Genomic DNA, 20,064 nt, shown 5'->3' with positions numbered 1-20,064 from the left:
GGGGGAGGTGTTTATTGTTGTGGGTACTTTTTTCTGTTTGCGCAGTTAGCGTGAGTGAGAACGATTTGGTTGCAAGCACAAACTTATTTATACGAAACTGTTTTATATATTTTTATCTACTAAAATTACAATATAGAAAGTGGGATGTAGAAAGTGGGTGAAATGACCAGGTTAGATCGACAATGATGTTAACAAATATTGAAGGTGGTGCACCTTTGGTGTGGTTTTATTCAATATGAGGTTTGATATATGATGGTGGAAAAAGTAAATTAGAAAGCAATACATCTAATCAGATGCATACACTCTCCGTTTAATCAGAAGAAGCAACTTCCTTGACGATTTCATCATAAGCTTCCCTGTAGTCATCGGTCTTGTCTGAGTTCTTTTTGGACTTACCACCACCTGGGATGATCATAACACAAGAAGTTGGTCTCTTGGTGGCACCAGCAGAACCCAAGTCTTCCTTGGAAGGAATGAAAACATAGGTAACGGAGGAATCTTCACACAAGACAGGGATATGGGAAATGACATCAGCAGGAGAGATATCACCTGCAATGATAACCAATCCCTTTTCACCCTTTCTCAAAGCCTTGACGACTTCCTTGACACCTCTCTTGACATGCTTGGCCTTGGATGCCTTCTTGACGGTCTTCAATATCTTTTTGTTTAACTTTTTGGAAGCTAATGGTTTAGCAAATGGTAAAACGGCAGACATTCTCTTTTCGTAGTTGTCTTCACCAGAAGCTTCTTCTGACTTCGATACCTTTTCCTTTTTGGCCATTGTATATGTTATATTATTGATATGTTTAGTACCTTACTCTTCCTCACAAGATCCATCTAACAAAAGTATGAAAAAAATTCCACTGCGATGCCCCCATAGTGAAACAAACCTCCAATTTTTTTTGACGCTGGCGCACGTCCAATTTTGGTCACATGATTCAACAACTCCTTCTTTATAACAACTACTTACCCCCTACTTGTACAACTACACAGAATAGATATGTACAATCGTAAACGAAAAAGACATGCTGTTAAACCATCATCATCATCATCATCACCATCATCACTACAACCAAACGACCAGTACCAATTGACTGATCCATCCAGCGAAATACCTAAACAGGAACAGCCATTAGATGACGATGACAAGGTTATAAACTACTTGCGCAAGATGCATCCTCGACAAACGGTATCTCACCCTGACAAGCCCACATATGTCACAATAATAGTGAGCACTTCCGAAGGACAACATTTTCAAGACCTACAACCTAATTTTGTTACTTCTTTACGAGATAATTTCAGCATCAAAGACATTTCAATCTCACCAGTGGTACCAGGGTGCATCGACAGGTATATTACCGTATATGGACTTGGAGAAAGCATATCAAGGGCCATTTTATACATTGCGTTTATTTTAAACGCTAAACTCAACAATATCGGTGGCTCCGACTTGTTTACTTTCAAATCAGCTAATTATAAGATATCTTTACTCTTGAAGCAAGTTCACAAACTACTGAATGCACATGGGTTGAAGTATCTCGATAAAGCAGAGCAGTTCACTTACAACTTCAGCACTAAGGATTTCCATGTGGCATTCATGCAAGGTGATTTACACGCATTGTTCAATACTTTATTACAATGTTCCGAACTTGATTTATGTGTTGATAGTAATGACACAAATGTCGAAAACATCCCACTCTTTGGGATCCACGCTGACCCGGCATTATATTCTCGATCATCAGAGAACTCCAGCCTACTCGCTAAATCCCACAAAAATCTCATCGACTTCTTACACCCATCAAAACTAGATTCTGTATAATTAATTTTATAAACAAATATATAAAAGTTTAAACTCGAGCAAGAGCAACCTTCTTATTCTTTTTCGAGATGGAAGCAACTCTGTCTCCCAACGACAATGCCAATCCTTGACCCTTTGATCTTATTCTTACATGTCCAATAATAGGTCCATCGCTTTGCTTTTCAATACACAAATTGGCCAAGGCATCTTCACCAAACAGCGATCTAGAATACAAATTGGCCGACAAGAATTGACATTCTTCACCAATGACAGCACCAGGGGTCAAACAGTTCATGTTGGTGCCCTTCATTAATTCATCCATGTAATCCTTCAATGAATCCATTTGTGACTTGATGGTGATCTTATTCTCCCATTCAAACTCATTCCACATCTTACGGAATTGGGTTTCTGAACAAGTGGCTGGCTTGATGTAATCCATAATGTCAACATGAACATCATTCAAAATAACAATGGTGGATTCATTCGAATGTTGACCGTCATACACAATATTACCAAAAATAACCCCAGTATCAGCAGAGGTAACCTTGATTGTAGTTTGAACCTTGTGGAATCCATGAGGACCAATGTTAGCAGTAGCTGGTTTATCAACCACTTTCAAATCACCGAGTGTGGCAAATTCAACCGACAAGTTTCTTAATGTAGTAGTAGTTTGATTAACCAACAAAACATCCAAGACAACATCATATTGATGAACCTTGACAAACGCTTCTGCATAGATAGGATCGGAAAACCCGGTCAATGGTAAGATCTTGTTTAATCTGGATGACAAGTTTTCCTTCTTCACATTACCACCTGAGGCAGCAACAACGTCATCCACATTAGCCTTCAGTTTTCTGGTATTCTTGTCCAATTGTCTAAACACAATAGCGTCATCAACTTGTTCGGCGTTATCATGGAAATCCTTGGCCAACGCTTGTTGCTTCTTGACTTCGGCACTTTCAATCTGGGCACGGAATGCATCCTTGGTGTCTTCAAGGAACCCGGTATTGATAGTGTCAACATCTTCTTCATCATTCAAGATCTTGATATAGGAAAGAATACGATCAGCGGAATCTTCATCAATCTTCTTGCTAACAAGACTAGATTCACCAACACGTAATATGGAAACCATAATCAATAATGCCTCCGCTTTCAATGCATTCATAATCTTTTCGCTGGTACCTAATTTTTGTAAACGAAGAATCAATTTAACTAAAGTAGATGAAAGAACAGCACCCAAGTAGAAATCACCGGCCATGATTTGTTTTCTGATTGGGGTCTTGCTGGCATCGTCACTGTCATGTACTTCCGCAGTCAAGGCGGATTCAGTGGCATAAGTACCATCAGGTAAAATAACTGGACCTCTCTTGACTTTATTGTCACTGTGTTCATCTTCTTCATTTTCGGCGTTCAAGGATTTCTTTTCTGCAGCAATGATTGGGACTTCTCCAACACTTGATCTGATATACTTCCAGGAAAGTTGAACCAATGATTGTTCCAATGCATATTCACCAATGATCCAAAGAGCACCTCTCAACACTTTCCCACTCTTGACAAATGGCAAGGCATCAATAAGTCTGGCCAAAATGGATTCCCTCAAGTTTGGGAACTTTTCAACAACTTCCTTGACAAAAGTTATAACTTCGTAAGCGGCAGTGGTGTTTAAATTGGCGATTGAGTCCAATAATAAATCGATAACATCAGCAGCAACTTCAACAAACTTGATGGCCATTTGGTGGATAGCATTAATCAACAATTGTCTGTATTCGGCTGCTTTTTCGTCATTGGAGCTGGAAGCAGCTTGTAATTCCTTCTTCAATAATTTGACAACATCTTCGACATTTCTACTGGTGATGAACTTGAGGGTAACATCAAGAGCTTTCTTTCTCACGTCCAAGTCTTGAGATGATAATACTCGCAAGATTTCCAACGATAACTCTTGTAATACCCCTGGGTGTTTCTTGTGAAGTTCATTTATTCTTTCCAAAGTGATAATCTTGACATTGTTGTCTGATTCCTTGGTAGCCAATTCAACAAACTTGGTACCGACTAATAAGATTGACGATGGGGCCGAGGTCAAGAGTGACAAAGTGTTGGCAGCTTCATACACGACAACGTTGGAAGAACTTTCGACAATTTCAGTCAATAATTGAGCGTATTGTTGGTTCAAGTTTGGATTGTCGAGAGAATCCTTCTTGATAAACTCGATAAAAGCCAATTGCAACAATGGATCCAAGGTTTCAATCACAGAAATGTTATCTTGAATATATTGCAATGCGGCGTCTCTGTTTAAGTCACCCAAACAAACAAATGCATTTCTCTTACACACGGCATCGGCTTCTTCGTACAAGAATCTGTAGATCAATTCATCGGCATCTGGGGCCAAATGGTCAGAAACTTTGTGGATGGAATGAAGGGCAAACACGGCGTTCTTTCGAACATAAGCATGACGATGCTCAAGACACTGGCGGACATTGGGCACTAAAGTTTCCAATAATTCCGGTTCTTTCAACTTGTTCAAGTATCTCAAGGTGTTACCTCTGATATATTCGTTTGGGTGTTGTAAATCACGCTGAATGGCATTACACACAAGAATCATTTCATGTCTCATTTTACCAGATTCATCCAACTTAGGACAAACCTCCCAGTAGAAATACAAAAGCTTCTTCAACTCTTTGTTCTTGGAAGGCATGATGAATCGGATGATGTGCATTAATAAATCGGGCATGGGATCTCCATTGAGAATGGTGATCAAGATTTTCTTCATGGTATCAATCTTGACTTCATCCTTGCCCTTTTCCAACAAGGTTTTGAATTCATTGACGGAGGTCTTGATGGCCGAATTGGGCTCATATATCAAAGTGTATCCAACGTCACCCATTGCAGTGTCTGTATTACGTGTGAAGGCGTCGAATTGACTTTGATTGGGTAGTTAGTGGGTAACAATCGCTTTGTGGTTGTTTTTCCAATTCGATCGACGTGTTGAAATCTTTTCGAAAGCTTTTGGACAGAGTACACGACCTGTTCCAAAAATATATTTCGACCACGTGACGTCCGTTTTGTCTGCAAAAACTTACACCCAAATGTATGGCTACGGTTGCTAAATGTTAAATTACAAACTAATCACTATCACTATCATTGTCAGGGTTGGCCAAATAAAGTCTAGGGCGCTCCTCGTAACCATCCATATCAGTGAGATCACTATAACTTTGGTGGTTGTAATCCAGCATGGTGTTACCTTCAATGTCAGTTTCACCACTACCATTCTCTTCTTTGTCGTCGTCTCCACGTTTGTAACTTCTATGTTGATAAAAGCCAGTCACAAACGCCAACTTATCAATACTATCGCTCGACGAGGTCGACACGGAATCGCGTTTGTCTTGATTAATCGAAGACCCGATATCGCTTTGCAAATCAGAACTTGCACCACCCATGGATGCATCAGTAACTGTTCTGGCAAGTGAGTTTTGTCGTGATACCTTGTTGGAATCAGAAGATTTGTTTCCGCCAGAACGCGAAGTGGTGGCTGAATGGGTGCTTATAGGTGGTGTGTTACTGGTAAGTTGTAATCCATTATCGTCATCTTCGTCAATTTCTGCAGCTAATAATCTTGGCTTCAAGTGTCCGTGCTTCAACTCAACCCCACTGGTCTTTTTTCTCGACGCTACACCACCAGCAAGACGAAGGTATTTTCCGTTGGAATTTTCATACAATGCCGTTCTGTCAACAGGCAAGATCCCCACGGGCAATTTCCATCGTGAAGGCCCATTCTCGTTAAATGCCGTACCAGCACTTCTTCTAATCGCCCACACATAATTTGATCTTTCACCTTCCCCAGGCTTCAAATTCAATGTTTTTTTCAACGCAGCCAAATTCACATTCCGGTATGAATTCGAACTCATTATCGAACTAATAGAACTCGATTGTCGGCGATGAGTGCTGCGCTGTGATCCAAATGTGCTTCCCATAGTGTTTATTGTATTTGACTTCTGGATTGGGAAATTCATCGACGCTTCAGAACTGACCATGGTTCGCTGCGGTTGCATCTGTGATAGATTCGTGTATTGAGAACTAGACGTTGATGGAGACTTTATCCTTGCTGAGTCAGACCACGATTTGGCCATAGCCACCCCGCGCTGTGGTGTCTTGGGAGTGACCACCGGTGGTGACTTCAAGGGTAAATGTTCTGGGGTAGATGATCTCGACGAGGATATATTGGCAAGGTCCAGGGTTGATTTATCTGATCCTTGAAACATTTCAATGATTTCAAGTGGGGTGTTCGAGGGTGACCCGGTGCCCAATGGTAATTGAACATTCAGATTTTCCACAGAGTAATCAATTGGATATGGACTAGGCATCTTGCTACCTTTAGGGTTCATAGGTTGAATTTGGTGGGACCCATAATCCATAGGGTAATCATCTTGTTCCGAATTTGGTAACGGTTTAGTTGAACTCGTTCCCGAACTTGAATCATCATATTGTATGTTTGCAATTCTATCGTTCAGGACAGGATCAAACCCATTGTCTTCGGGACTATCGTTTACGGTAAGGAAATGATCAATGTCTTGTTCCAAATTCGTCATCACTTCGTAGTTTACACCTGAATCCTTCAGCAGACTGTTTTCAATAGGAGAGTGACCAAATATGTTAGACGAGCCAGATTTAGTAGATGTATCCACACTTGAATTTTCGGAATCTACAATTCTACCTGCTAGGTTGTTGGTGGCTATTTGGGGAGTAGCTGGGGATGGCGAGGTCTTGACAACGTTGGGAGTATTAAAGTAAAGCATTTCCTCTGGTTCTTCTTCTGGAGGTGGTTTCTTTCTCCGAAGTTGTAAATTGGGAGACATGGGTGGGGAAGATATTCCATTGGTACCATTATCGCGATTTATCAATCGAGGACTATCACTGCGTTGGGTTGGTATGTGTTCTGTTTTTCGGGCAATGGGCTTATCCGGAGCCGTGCCATTGGGAGCTGCACCTGAGCTTGAGCTGCTACGCAATGCTTGGGGTGGGTCTGGACGCAGACTTGGTTTGTTTTGATTGAGCCCAGGTTTGCCTATGGTCTTTTGAGGGCTTCCTGGATGGTGCACTAGCGGGTTGGTTCTTTTTGTGGGACTCGTGCTTGAAGGAGAATGGGGCTGGTTGAATATTGAGGATATTCTAAATCCAAACTTGCCTGGTTTTCTATCTGCAGACATGATTAACAGTCGCTATCGCGGTGCATACAAACGAGTGATCTTGCGTTTGCTGAACCGGCTACTGATGACCTTAAAGTGAGGGGTTTAAAAACCAAAACTTTGCTGGAAAAACAAATAAAAAATGAGTGAATACAATGAAAGTAGGGGATAATCCTTGTTTATGTATGTGGATTGTCTGAGGCAATTATACAAACTGATCGGTTGTTACTGTTGTTGCCCTGGTTCTGCTGCTGCTGCTGCCCTGTTCGTAATTTGAAAATAAAAATACAATCTAAAAAGAAACAAAGGGAACAAAAAAAAATGAGTTGACATCATATGGGTCGTGTACTGATGGCTAACTAAGATAGACAACATTCCAGACAACCCGCCATTTCTTATTGCATCAGAGGAGAGGGGGGAAAGTACAGAAGCATGACTACTTATCCTGAAGTTCGATTGAAACACATAAAGTCAATTGGGTTCCACAACTTGTATCTATCGTATGAAAACAGCAGTAAGCAACCGGCGGCAACATCCACCCAATTCAATGGTTCAGCAGTACGCTTATCACCACATCGAAGACGAAATAGAGCAGGAACCATCACATCTATACCGGAAATAGACACATATGAAAACAATGAACTGGAATTGGTTGACGTGAGTAACCGGCGGATCTTGGATTGCTTTATCAGCATTCACACAGTCAACAAGAATGCTGTGGTGTACATATCTGAAATTCAGAACTCCACAATAAATCCCTGCTTTCAAGGAATCACCGTTCCTGATTTGCCGAATTGCTCTAAAATAATAATCAAGTTGTGGTGCCGTCCCCAATTCCCGGTCGGAGATTCAAATACAAGCACACCGTGGCATTTGCTCGCGGTATACAAAGTGAAATTGGGTGAGAATTTAATAAAAGTTGGTGATATCACCGATGAAGAAATATTCAAACCAAATTCGATTGTATTTGAGATAAATAGGTCATGGTATACCCTATATAACCTACTAAAGGGAAAGGGAAACGAGAGCGCTGCAACCACTGTTAGTACTACTACCCCTGTACTCCCACATTCTTCGCATATGGAAGCACTAAAATCATATTCATTTGATTCGATTCGTTCAATTAACAATTTGGTACGGTCATTAGTGGAACTTGAACACTCCAAGCACAAGCTAATCCGACAAATCAACGAAAAAGTTTCCGTGCTTCAAGATTCAAACAATGTCAATAACGTGTCAGTTCTATTGGGAAAACTACGAATACAGTGCCAATCACTTTCCACAGCAATTGCTAAACAGAAATCGGTCAATGATTCCATATTATCGGAGATCATCCTGACTAAAAAGAGAATTCAAGATTTGGAGGAAGTAATAACCTACCGTTTTGCCTCCCTTAGAGAAACCACGCTTAACCAAATTGAACTATTCGAGTCTGAAATCGAACCTATTAGAGTCTCCCTTGAAATAAATACATATCCCGATATACTTACCCGATTGCAGATCCTTGCAAAGCACATTCAAGAAATAATACCCATTGACAACATCTCGGGCATTCAATTCTCAATTATGGGGTTTCAATTCCCTCTGGATATTAAGGAACTCCTCAATATATGTTACTACAACACTTGTGGATTAAAGAATTCCTACTACCAACCGCAATTTGAAAATCAAACACAATGGCATGAGTTTAAAATCTCCCAAATTAATACTGCATTATCATATATCGTTTTAATTATAAACATCCTAGCGTCCATAACCAACACCCAATTGAAATATGAGATGGTGATACTCAATAATCACAATGTCATAATCGACGGAATATCACAACGCTATCCACTTTCTAAAGCCTATAGTGGAGTCAAACTGCCATACATATTCCCACTATACTATAACACTAACAATATTGAAAAATTGACCAAAACTTCAAATTCTATAAATACAGGAAACATGAAATATATCCTTATGAATCAAGAATTTGAATACGCGATCAAGCTTTTGAATAAGAATCTTGTGGGGTTAATAACCAGTATAACGAAACTATACAATGAAATATGTCCCAGTCAAACAAGCCTAGGTCACGACATTCCTTTGGATTGCCTAGATAATTTCTTATGGAATCTTAAATATCTACTACTATTCATGACTGCACCCTTGTAACATCTACAAAACAGACCTAGTTTTAAGATCCTAAATTGAATATGCATTAAGCTGGTATATATATATATATAAAAATAAAAAAAAATCCAAAAAAAAAACAATCAATAAAACTAGTAAATTAAATATTAAACTTTCTTTCTTAGAGAAGAGCAAACGCAACACCACCAATAAGAGCACCAAGAGGAGCAGACACTAATGCAGCGGCACCATGAGTACTAGTGGTTTTAGTTTCACTACCGGTGACAGTCTCGGTTTGAGCAGTTGCGGTATGAGTGCCATCAGTGCCAGTAGTTGGACTAGGGCTAGTGTGGCCAGTTCCACCAGGGCTAGGACTTGTAGTTGGTGTTGTGGTCTTGGTGACAGTACCAGTAGGACTAGGACTAGTATGGCCATTAGTTCCAGTGGCAGTCACAGTAGTGGTACCAGTGCCATCATCGGTGGCGGCAGCATCAAATTGAATTCTAGTATGCCAAGGAAGACGCGTGACAAATGAAGTCAAGGCAGCAAAATTAATACTAGTATCCGCCAACATCGTAGTGTATGAATCATCGGTATATGTCAACACATGAGTGGCGAGTGGGGCCAAGTCCATAGGCACCGAACTAGCAGTACCCAAAAAACTAAGATACTCAAGCTTGTGTGATTGGAAATCATTAACTAATTCTGTTAAGAAGTGAATATCTTGAGGACTAGCGTTGGCTGCATTAGCGGTTATTGCAAAGGCAACGGCTGGTGCAAATATACTTGAAGGCTTCATTGTAACTGTGTATAGTAGTTTATGTGTTCTATGAAAGAAGTTTATGTTTTATTTAGAAAAAAGGAGAGTGGTTGGCCAAGTTTATATATACCTCTTGTGTGCTCCATAGAAGGAAGCTCCTGTAGAGACATGCATTGCTATTTATACTTTTGCTTGTTCTTCCCTTAGTGCCAACTATGGTTTCTTGGTTTGGCATGTTAGAAGGAAAAAGTCTAATTAGGTATACTTTCCTAATTAGGAAATTCTACACAATAAGGTTTTATAATCGAGAACCAAGAATAGAAATTATTGTTATGGCACAAAATAATTAAATCCTAATTTTACAATGGCAACTAACTTGCTATAGTAGCTGAAAACAATACGAATCAGTTAAAGTGATTTTGCGGGGCAAGTGGTATTACAAGTCGGATAAACTATGGTTGTTTAGAACTGAGAGATTTACCAGTTTATTGATGCACTCATATGTTCAACGCCACCATAGCAAATGAATTCTAAAGCACAAACTACATCCCCTAAGGAGTGAACTTGTAAATTTGTACAATAATAGCATAACTAGAACCCTTGAGGAACTTTGTGCAAATGAAATTTTCCTCGGTCAAGATGGCCGCAAAATTAAACCTTGGCAAAAGCAGCCGAGTCCCCCCACGCACACACCCATCCACCCACCCAACTGCGCCCCCATCTAAACCTTACATAAAGTAGCATGCCCCCCCTTTCAATTTATCTAATTATAGAAGGTTTGTTGAATCTTTAATTAATCAAATTACATAGTATGTATAGCGGTAAAATTGGCGTGCAAAAACCCTATAATTTTTCAATTTTTATTACTATCCAGATCTACTAGTTACCTCTAAAAATAAATCTTGTTTCCATAAGGGGAGAACTTTCAGAGTTGACCCTTCAACTTTGAACCTCTGTGCTCTGAGGCCCAATACAGTATATTAAGTGTCAAAGAGTCTCGTGATTGTGAATTTGAAACTTTTCCTGTTGGAATTTACAAATATCTTAATGTTATTCTTGATAAATTCTTTCTATGTATTCTTTGTGTTAACTAAATATCAATGAATCTAAAATACCAGTATTATACCTCCATTGAAATACAATCTATATAGATTCCAAACTTTATAGTAAGCCTATGAATGCCAAAACCATCATAAATCCACTATTACGAGCATTGACCTTTCCTGCGCCATTCTTTTGTGGCTCGGTGGCTGTATCGGTCGCTATTTGATTTGAAGCAGATTCGCTAGCAAATTGATAAAATCCACCAACACCATCAACAAATGTCGTGTGACTTGCAATTGCAATATGCAGGAACATGAATATACTAATTAAATAAAACGACAATGACAACTTCATTAATTGGAAGTCTTTCTTCCAGGCTGTATTAGAAGGGAATTATCTCGTTATAAATACTTCAGATAATATCACAATTGCGTGATGTGGTTTGATGTAATTATTATTCATACAGCATCATCATCGTGTTGTAGAGTGAAATATTTCCGTATTTAGAATTATCTACCAAACTCACTTCTCTATGAACGGTGCCAAGAATCTATTTTAAGGCACAATGATGGAACATACTTACATGAGCGAAAGTGAACGTAATTACAAATAATATTATTTATCTTTGCTATACGACGACGTCATATATATATATATATATATATATTGTTAAAAATATCACCGTAAATTGAAAAGTTTCTTTTTCGCAACAAGAATTTTTCATGGGAACCAATGAAGTCATAATCTAGTCATATATGAGGAACTCATGTTTCAAAATAATTTCACTATGATACACTAAACAGAAATAGAAACGTGGCAGGGTGTTCAGTTATAATTAGGTATTTTAGAGAGGGGGGGTGTATTTTCCAAAAGCATAAATGTGGCTAAGCACATCAGTATTATTACCCGGATTGAGACATATACGCTGGCTTCTTAACGATGGTGTTGGAGAATCTACTACCAATTAACTAAATTAAACATCTAAATTGTACATTATATGTGACTTATATTTAATATTAATTAGACAAAGAGAGAATTGAATTTTTATAATAATAAAAGACCAAGAGCAAACATACCACCAGCGACACCAACAGCAGCAGCACCATTGGTGGTGGTGGTAGTGGTGGCGGAGGTGGCGGAGGTGGCATCTGCAGCAGCTGTTTCAGCTTTAGAAGCAAGACTAGTAGCAACAGATCTGGCATCAGAGGCAACACTGGTGATTCCTGACTTAGCATCAGAGGCAACACTAGTAACACCAGTCTTGGCGACAGATGCAGCACTAGTAATATCTGATTTGGCATCAGCAGCAGCACTAGTGATATGAGATTTGGCGTTTTCGGCAACACTTGTAATAGCAGATTTAGCGTCACCAGCAACACTAGTAATACCAGTCTTGGCTACAGCTGCAGCACTGGTAATGTGAGAAGCAGCATTACCAGCAACACTGGTAATGTCAGTCTTAGCTTCACCAGCGATACTAGTAATAGCAGTCTTAGCTTCACCAGCGATACTAGTAATATGAGATTGGGCATCGGCAGCAGCGTTAGTCACGGCTGATTTAATATCAGAAAGGTCTAAAGCGTAGACAGAAGTGGTAGCTGCAACAACGAGTAAAGTAGATGAAACCTTCATGACTGGATTAATAGTTTTTAGTAGAAGTGAGAAATTATTTTTCTTCATATGAATAGTTGTGGGGGGGGGATTCCTCAACCTATTTATAAAGCCATGGAATTTTCAATATTCACGTACACGAATATTACCTAGAAGGGGAAAATGTAGTGTTCGGATACTAAATCATAGCGCTATACATTTTTTACTTCGCATGCAGGATGCAAAGAACGTAGCTTAGTTCAAAAAATATTTTGAAATGAAAATCTGGAGTGACATAATGATATAATATGTTACCTTTACAACAATGATTATAATGGCTATGCAGTAGACTATTGGAAAAAGCGGTTATACTTGTTTCTTATTGTTAACGTTTCAAATTGAAATTCAGCCACAATCAAAAGTCATGCTTCAGGTTTTTTTTTTTGTGGTACGGACCGATTTAGTGTTATTTCACCAATTTCGTCTAATTTATTTTCTAGAACAGGTGTCAAATTCCAGGCCACAACATGGAATTGTTAGTCGTGTGTGTGGGGAGGAAGGGAGGTGATCTTCTCTGCGTGAGAATTGATATATTCTAACAAGGCTGGGTGAGCATCCTCTTTATTGTCGTGGTATTCTCTTGTTTATTCCATGATATCATAGTACTGAAAAACCTTAAAAATTGCCGCATCGGCTAAAAATAATTTTGGTCAGGGCGTAATGATCTAGAATTATTAATCGTACATGACTATTTTAAGAAATACGAATAAAACGTCATATTTACTTGGCATTTGGAATCCAGATCATGTTTAACTGGTTGCTTGAGGTTTCGTCACTTCAATACCGTCATCGTATTTACAACACATGAAAATATTTTAAAAATAAATTTCTACATGCAAAAATAGAAACAACATTTTTGTCACAAAAAGTTTAACGACATAGCCTAGTTCTAAAAAATGAATGATGATGACATGCGCCTATGTGCCCGGATTAACTACACAGACGCGTTTATGCAAAAAAATTGATTAAGATATATTACATACAAACAAATTAATTATACAACCCCTCATCCTGAAAATGCACCACCAGCAAGACATAAGTTCCGTCTTGTAAAATGCACTTTATAAACTGGTGTCTTTTTGGTGAAATAAGCAGTCATGTGATCACTAGTAGCGATAATTTCTTTCTTATTCACCTTTTCAGATGGTTTGCCATTAGCTGTGGTAGTGTTATCTGTCTTACCATCACCTAGTAACGAGAATGCCTCTGGTTCTGGACCGGCATCGTTTGTATTCCTCTTAACATCCCATACTCTAACACTATTGTCGGCACTGCCACTAACTAGCACTGAACCATCACGCGAGAAAGCAAGACTGTAGATTGAAGATCTTCCGTGACCCTTCATAGTCTTGAGTCTTCTTCCTGTACCAATATCCCATAAGTTAACAACACTATCTTCACCGGCACTAGCAAGCCATCTTCCATCTGGCGAAACAGCTATACAGTTGACTGGATTTGTGTGACCCATGAATATACGTACACAATGACCAGTTTGGACATCCCACATTCTGCACGTCTTGTCACTTGACCCAGTGAAAACGTAATTGGAATTAGGATGGAATTCAACACAGTCAACATCGTTTATGTGTCCAGCAAAGATTCTTAATGGATATATGTGGTCGGTAGCCCATAATCTTGCAGTTTGGTCGTGGGATGCTGTAGCAAAATAGTGTCCTAATGGTGAGAATTTCACATCCCAAATTGGTTGATTGTGACCTTTGTAAGATACAAGAGCAGTGTATGTGTCCAACGACCACAATCTGACAGTCTTATCCTCGGAGGCAGACAATAAGAACTTATTATCTGGGGAAAATGAAACACCATATACTGGTCCACTATGGCCAATTAACTTTCTGGTATTTTCATGACGATGGCGATCCTTTTTGAAAACCGATTTTAATGGTTTACCGTCTAAACTCCATAATTTGATATAACTGTCATGGAACCCAGCAGCGACCATGTTTGAATCGTCATTAAAATCTATGCATGTCATGTCATTGTTTGTGTTGTGGAAAGTGTACATACAGACAGAAGGAGCACTAGCTTGAATGGAACCAAGTTTAATTTTTGATCTTGAATCTTCCACTTCTAAAATCATTCTTCGGATATCTCCATGGTCTTTAAGTGGTAATGGAAGAGATTCTCTAGCAGGGGAGTCCTGGTCTGGTTTAGTCATTTCCTGGAATTCTTCTGTCAAGGTTTTCCCGTTTACAGGTTCTATTTTCTCATCTTTGATTTTTAATTCAGCTTCAATTTCCTTTTGAACGTCAGGATCAATTGGTAATTTTCCTAACTTCACTCCTTGTTCGTTAAATTTTTCAACCTCGTTTGTATCGGTGACATATTCAGGGATACCTTCTTCGGGATTGGCTTCACCTTCACGGTCAACCTTATCCGGTCTGTTTATCGAGATGACAGGATCTAAGTATTGATTGATGATTCTAATTAAAATCCCACCACCAACGGCCTCGTTTTCATGAAGGAAATAAAGTAATAAATTCAATGATGTTTTAGAAACCAAGATCCTGTACTTGTGATTACGATAAGCCACGGCCAATTCATTCTCTTCTAAATGTTCAGGCAAGGCCAATCCAGCAAACTTGCTAACTTCCACACCATGCAAGATCAAATGGTCTGATTTAAACTTATCGAAAAATTTCTTTGCATCAGTATCATACCCTTTAGAAATTAATTCTAAGAAACAATGAATAAATAAAGGATACAATACACGAGACAATTCCGGCTTATATAAATCCAAACTGGAATCAACCCAGCGTCTCAACATAGAATAAGCGGTAGTATATATCGCTGGATCACTTTCTCTTTTCTTCTTTTGCTCCAACTCACGTAATCCTTGCAAGTCCTTCTCCTTGGCCAATCTTACTTCACGATCCTTAGTTTCTCTCAATTCACGTTCAATCTTCAGTTGTTTCTCACGTAATTCTCGTAACTCGCGTTCATTTCGAGACAACTTATCTTTGAGAACTTTTTCCTTCTTCCCGTCCAACTCACCCGGGCTGGCTAATGCAGTGGTGGATGGGGTAACTGGAGCCACAGATGGAGTAGGCGTATTTGTGCTTTCTAAACGAAGCATGGATTCAGTACGATGGTATCCCTTCTTGTTAAGGTATTCCAATACGATTCTGTTCAAGTCAGCTTGGGAATATTGGGGTTGGTTACCACGAGCCTGTTGTGGTCTGGCTTGAGCAGGAGCTGTTCCGCCTGTCGTTGGGTTACCACCACCACTACCACCACCAGGTTGATTTGTTGTTGGTCGAGCTTGTTGCTGTACAGGTGATTGTTGGTCTAAATGTACTTGTTGAGCATCTGATTGATCTGTTTTTTCACCAGCCATTGTGTAAATTGGAAGATCTGAACTAATACAGATTGATGATGGTCGTGTTTCGATCGAAGCTTTAATGTATACAGTGCTATGCATGGGTTTTTCAAATCCAGTATTTTTTTTTGTTGGTTCATGCCGCAAAAAACAAATCACACGACATTTTTTACGACATTGCGACATTACTATTAGTATTAACTATGCTATCTACCTCTATTAAGAATGGGTTTGGCGGTATCCCAGGGTCCTTGTAATTCATTCTTGTATCTCTGAAGTGATAAGAAATATCCTGGCATAATCACTACCAATCCCATTGCTGCAATGTTCCAATATACCATGAATTTGTAATTTAACAATTTATACATCAATACATCGACAAGAATAAAGGACGTTATCACAATAGTCCAATGAAGTTTCTTATAGTTTAATTGTAGCAATTTTGCGTCAAACAATGGAAGTAAGATATTTATCTGGACTGCAAAAAGCACAAATTGAAATACTTCGTTCGTAGACGATAACCGTGATGCAAGGACGATGGCATTAGAAAGTGATATGTTTGTCGATATAATTGGTCTATGGGGTTTGATTTTCCGCTGGGCTGAACTCATTGAGTATTCGTGGAATACTGCATTGGCAATGCATAGCGTGAATGATATAGCCCAAATCGAGTCTGATGATGTTGATTTTGTAAGTGATTCAAGGATCGGGGAGACCATGAATAGCATGAGAATGATGAGGATGAATGATTTCATGTTTATCATGTAGCTATTGGAAAGAAACATAAAACTGAAAAAGGTTATGACACTGGTTGTGATAGTGAACCATGTTGGGTCCCAGTTATGAACGTAAATGCCAATGAATATAAGAATCACGAGTAGTATACATGATATGTAGAATATGATGAGTGAGAAATCCTCAACTAGCTTCACGTAAGAATATTTGGCAACAGTTGTGTTTCGTTTAAGTTGTGATAAGAACGATTTGTCGGTGTAGTTATCCGGATAGGGTTGCTTTAAATAGAGGAGCTTCTTCCATGGTGGGAGTTTTCCTAGTCGTGGCGATGAAGGTATGGAAAGGTACTTCCTATGTCGTATAGGTGATTTAGGTGAAGACTGTGGAGACAAACTCTTTGGAGTGATACTACCAATGGATGTAGTTTCAATGTTCATGTAGTGTTGTCTGTTTTCTGCTTATGCTGTCCGGTTCAAATCACAAGAATACAAACAAAAAAAAATGAGACCTGCCTAAAAATATTACATACTACACCTGATAAGCTACAACTCATACACCATGCAGCCAACACGAGATAGCTCTAAGTTGGGAGTTCCACGTACAGCATATCCCGCGTCCATCCATTCCAATAATACATTCAGACGTACTACTCTGGGTGGGGCCAGTGACCGATACCTATCACGAACAAACACAGGTACCACTGATCCATACATTGCTGCCACCAATGCAGAATCACAAAGTATAGTAACTATGGACAAGATCCCTAGTGCCAAACCCAGTGCAACATACCTGGACTTATTATGGACACAGATTGATGTATTGGATGACGTGCGGAACATGGCAAGTGAAGTACGGAATAGAGGGTCATTCTTTAATGATAAGTTTAATGAAGAGTTATCAAAGTTGAAGCAGTCGCAGAATAAGTTATTGGAGACAATGTCTACTCAACATTTTTCTGATTTGGATGCAAGTGAACACCAGAAACAGTTGTATCACTTAAGTAGAATGGCGCCAGTAAGACAAAGTTCGGGCAATCTATTAGATGAAGAGAATATCGTGCATGAAAATGAAGAAAGCAAAGATGCATTTGAACATAAAAAGCGTCAGCAAGAGAAGATTAATGTGTTTTTCAAAGAGGATGATTTGGAACTTAAGAATCAGACTATATATAAAAAGCAAAACTTTGATGATGTGAATCAATATGTGCTGGAAATTAAACAGGATTTGCAAGTTTTGGGAGAATCAATGAAGCAATTTGATGAGAGTACAAGAGAGATCTGGTGATGTAATTTCAGTACTATATGGCGATTGCATGCATATTGAGTGGATGTTGCAATCTGAAAAAGTAATTTCCACTCTTGGAAAGACTAAAGCTATTGGAAGTTGGCTGTATATATAGGACTAAGTTTTTGTTGCCAGTAGTTCCAAACCATATAATTTGTGTTTCTGGAAGCACTTTAGAAAAAGCAGGGGTCCCTAGCTTGTCTTTGCTGTGGGCTAGTGACTATTACTGATGTCGCGTATGGTTTATAGAAATATATTAGCGTAACCAGTTGGGTGTTATGCAAGTGCTCGCCGCATTTCTCGCAAATTCTTAAACCTAAGATCTCTCCTCACTTAGCAAATGTATCTTGATTCAAGCAGAATTAAAGTTTGTACTAATTTGTGATATATGAAACGAAATGAGGAGGAGATTGGTTGCAACATGAATGTTATGTCTTTACGGAAAAACACAACCCAATGTTGCACGGTGAAAATATTTTCTGTTCTGCCAAATGGAGCAACTGAAACGTATCTCGGGAAAACACACAAAGCTCAATATCACAAAATTATTGTCGTATAAATTAACCAGAATTTTTCATAATTTTTTCACACATTTCAATTCCCGTGATACTTTCTATAATTACTCTGAAGTAACATACGCTATGGTTCACTTAGGTCCAAAAGCTCCTGCTCATCGTAAAGGTACATTCACGGATGTCCCCGATGTATTACTTGCAGAACTCAAGTCTCTTGAAACTCAATTTACAGTATCACCTGACAAACTCCGAGAAATTGTCGCTCACTTCATCAACGAATTGGAAAAGGGTTTGTCTGTGGCCGGCGGGAATATTCCTATGATCCCGGGTTGGGTTATGGATTGTCCTACTGGTAAGGAAAAAGGTGACTATTTGGCCATTGATTTAGGGGGAACTAATCTTCGTGTCGTTCTTGTCAGATTGGGAGGTAATCGCGATTTCGATACTACTCAATCCAAGTATCCATTGCCAGGATACATGCGTACTGCTACTAGTGAACAGCTTTGGGATTTCATTGCTGATTGTTTAAAGAAGTTTGTCGAAGAGGTGTACCCAGAAGGGTGTGATTCTGAATTGCCATTAGGGTTTACATTCAGTTATCCTGCTTCTCAAAACAAGATCAATGAAGGGGTTTTACAACGTTGGACTAAAGGTTGGGATATCAATGATGTGGAAGGACACGATGTGGTTCCAATGTTGCAAAAGGCAATCAAGAAAGTTGGTGTACCTATTGATGTAGTCGCATTGATCAACGATACTACAGGTACACTTGTGGCTTCCATGTACACTGATCCAGAAACAATCATGGGATTGATTTTCGGTACAGGTGTCAATGGTGCTTATTACGAAATAGTCAAGGATATTCCTAAATTACAAGGCAAACTTTCTGATGATATTGCACCTGACTCGCCAATGGCTATCAACTGTGAATATGGTGCATTTGACAATGAATTGGTAGTTCTCCCAAGAACTAAATACGATGTTCAAATTGATTTGGAATCACCAAAGCCAGGTCAACAATCATTTGAAAAGATGAATTCTGGTTATTACTTGGGTGAAATCTTAAGATTGGTCTTGCTTGAATTGGCTGAAGAAAAACAACTCATCTTTAAAGGACAAGATTTGACCAAATTACATCAAGCGTATATCATGGATACCTCATTCCCAGCCAGAATTGAAGAAGATCCATTTGAAAACTTGCTGGAAGTGTATGACGTATTTATGGAAGTCTTGTCTATTGAAACTACCGTACCTGAACGCAAGGTTATACGAAGAGTTTGTGAATTGATTGGGGAAAGATCTGCTAGATTGTCAGTATGTGGTATTGCTGCCATTTGTAAAAAGAGAGGATACACAAAGGGCCATTGTGCTGCTGATGGTAGTGTGTACAACAAGTATCCTGACTTTAAAGTTCGTGCTGCCAAAGCTTTGAGAGATATTTTCCAATGGAAGGACGATGAAGAAGACCCAATTACTATTGTTGCAGCTGAAGATGGATCTGGTGTTGGTGCAGCTGTTATCTCTGCATTAACTGAAAAGAGATTGAAGCAAGGAAAGTCTGTAGGATTAGCCGTGTAAGTAGCTGTTGTTGTTTGTATAGTATAAATAAAAGGTGCAATTTCAGATAGCCTAACAGTGTAATTTTT

At 39.1% G+C, this 20,064-nt stretch overlaps 12 protein-coding genes across 12 annotated transcripts; 4 read left to right on the top strand and 8 right to left on the bottom strand. All coding sequences in view use genetic code 12, as the record gives it.

Annotated features, from left to right (window-relative positions):
• Positions 1–86: 86 nt before the first annotated feature.
• On the bottom strand, positions 87–826 carry NHP2 (snoRNA-binding protein; the record flags this gene model as incomplete). The annotated part of the gene is made up of 1 exon (XM_007373755.1): positions 87–826. One exon carries the CDS (start codon positions 779–781, stop codon positions 311–313), a length of 471 nt encoding a protein of 156 aa, XP_007373817.1.
• A 174-nt stretch (positions 827–1,000) lies between these two features.
• SPAPADRAFT_134563 (uncharacterized protein) lies at positions 1,001–1,819 on the top strand (the record flags this gene model as incomplete). Its single annotated transcript, XM_007373754.1, has 1 exon — positions 1,001–1,819. The coding sequence occupies one exon, from the start codon at positions 1,001–1,003 to the stop codon at positions 1,817–1,819; it is 819 nt and encodes a 272-aa protein (XP_007373816.1).
• Positions 1,820–1,847: 28 nt separating this feature from the next.
• SEC26 (coatomer subunit beta) lies at positions 1,848–4,679 on the bottom strand (the record flags this gene model as incomplete). Its single annotated transcript, XM_007373753.1, has 1 exon — positions 1,848–4,679. The coding sequence occupies one exon, from the start codon at positions 4,677–4,679 to the stop codon at positions 1,848–1,850; it is 2,832 nt and encodes a 943-aa protein (XP_007373815.1).
• A 212-nt stretch (positions 4,680–4,891) lies between these two features.
• SPAPADRAFT_59661 (uncharacterized protein) lies at positions 4,892–5,748 on the bottom strand (the record flags this gene model as incomplete). Its single annotated transcript, XM_007373752.1, has 1 exon — positions 4,892–5,748. One exon carries the CDS (start codon positions 5,230–5,232, stop codon positions 4,918–4,920), a length of 315 nt encoding a protein of 104 aa, XP_007373814.1.
• Positions 5,749–7,410: 1,662 nt separating this feature from the next.
• On the top strand, positions 7,411–9,135 carry SPAPADRAFT_135115 (uncharacterized protein; the record flags this gene model as incomplete). Its single annotated transcript, XM_007373751.1, has 1 exon — positions 7,411–9,135. The coding sequence occupies one exon, from the start codon at positions 7,411–7,413 to the stop codon at positions 9,133–9,135; it is 1,725 nt and encodes a 574-aa protein (XP_007373813.1).
• On the bottom strand, positions 8,686–10,406 carry RBR2 (putative lipase; the record flags this gene model as incomplete). The annotated part of the gene is made up of 1 exon (XM_007373750.1): positions 8,686–10,406. One exon carries the CDS (start codon positions 9,890–9,892, stop codon positions 9,275–9,277), a length of 618 nt encoding a protein of 205 aa, XP_007373812.1.
• A 241-nt stretch (positions 10,407–10,647) lies between these two features.
• On the bottom strand, positions 10,648–11,252 carry SPAPADRAFT_59658 (uncharacterized protein; the record flags this gene model as incomplete). The annotated part of the gene is made up of 1 exon (XM_007373749.1): positions 10,648–11,252. One exon carries the CDS (start codon positions 11,210–11,212, stop codon positions 11,015–11,017), a length of 198 nt encoding a protein of 65 aa, XP_007373811.1.
• Positions 11,253–11,603: 351 nt separating this feature from the next.
• On the bottom strand, positions 11,604–12,577 carry RBR1 (Rbr1p; the record flags this gene model as incomplete). The annotated part of the gene is made up of 1 exon (XM_007373748.1): positions 11,604–12,577. The coding sequence occupies one exon, from the start codon at positions 12,527–12,529 to the stop codon at positions 11,942–11,944; it is 588 nt and encodes a 195-aa protein (XP_007373810.1).
• Positions 12,578–13,553: 976 nt separating this feature from the next.
• SPAPADRAFT_134515 (chromatin modification protein) lies at positions 13,554–15,902 on the bottom strand (the record flags this gene model as incomplete). Its single annotated transcript, XM_007373747.1, has 1 exon — positions 13,554–15,902. The coding sequence occupies one exon, from the start codon at positions 15,900–15,902 to the stop codon at positions 13,554–13,556; it is 2,349 nt and encodes a 782-aa protein (XP_007373809.1).
• A 160-nt stretch (positions 15,903–16,062) lies between these two features.
• GPI2 (phosphatidylinositol N-acetylglucosaminyltransferase) lies at positions 16,063–17,088 on the bottom strand (the record flags this gene model as incomplete). The annotated part of the gene is made up of 1 exon (XM_007373746.1): positions 16,063–17,088. One exon carries the CDS (start codon positions 17,054–17,056, stop codon positions 16,091–16,093), a length of 966 nt encoding a protein of 321 aa, XP_007373808.1.
• A 62-nt stretch (positions 17,089–17,150) lies between these two features.
• Positions 17,151–18,205, top strand: SPAPADRAFT_59653 (uncharacterized protein; the record flags this gene model as incomplete). Its single annotated transcript, XM_007373745.1, has 1 exon — positions 17,151–18,205. One exon carries the CDS (start codon positions 17,178–17,180, stop codon positions 17,901–17,903), a length of 726 nt encoding a protein of 241 aa, XP_007373807.1.
• Positions 18,206–18,506: 301 nt separating this feature from the next.
• On the top strand, positions 18,507–20,046 carry HXK2 (hexokinase 2; the record flags this gene model as incomplete). Its single annotated transcript, XM_007373744.1, has 1 exon — positions 18,507–20,046. The coding sequence occupies one exon, from the start codon at positions 18,545–18,547 to the stop codon at positions 19,994–19,996; it is 1,452 nt and encodes a 483-aa protein (XP_007373806.1).
• Positions 20,047–20,064: the final 18 nt, after the last annotated feature.

Source organism: Spathaspora passalidarum (assembly GCF_000223485.1).
Source record: "Spathaspora passalidarum NRRL Y-27907 unplaced genomic scaffold SPAPAscaffold_2, whole genome shotgun sequence".
In the NCBI taxonomy this organism is placed as follows: Eukaryota; Fungi; Ascomycota; class Pichiomycetes; order Serinales; family Debaryomycetaceae; genus Spathaspora; species Spathaspora passalidarum.
Note: the sequence above shows the minus strand (reverse complement) of the source record. Positions and strands in the feature narration are given on the sequence as shown.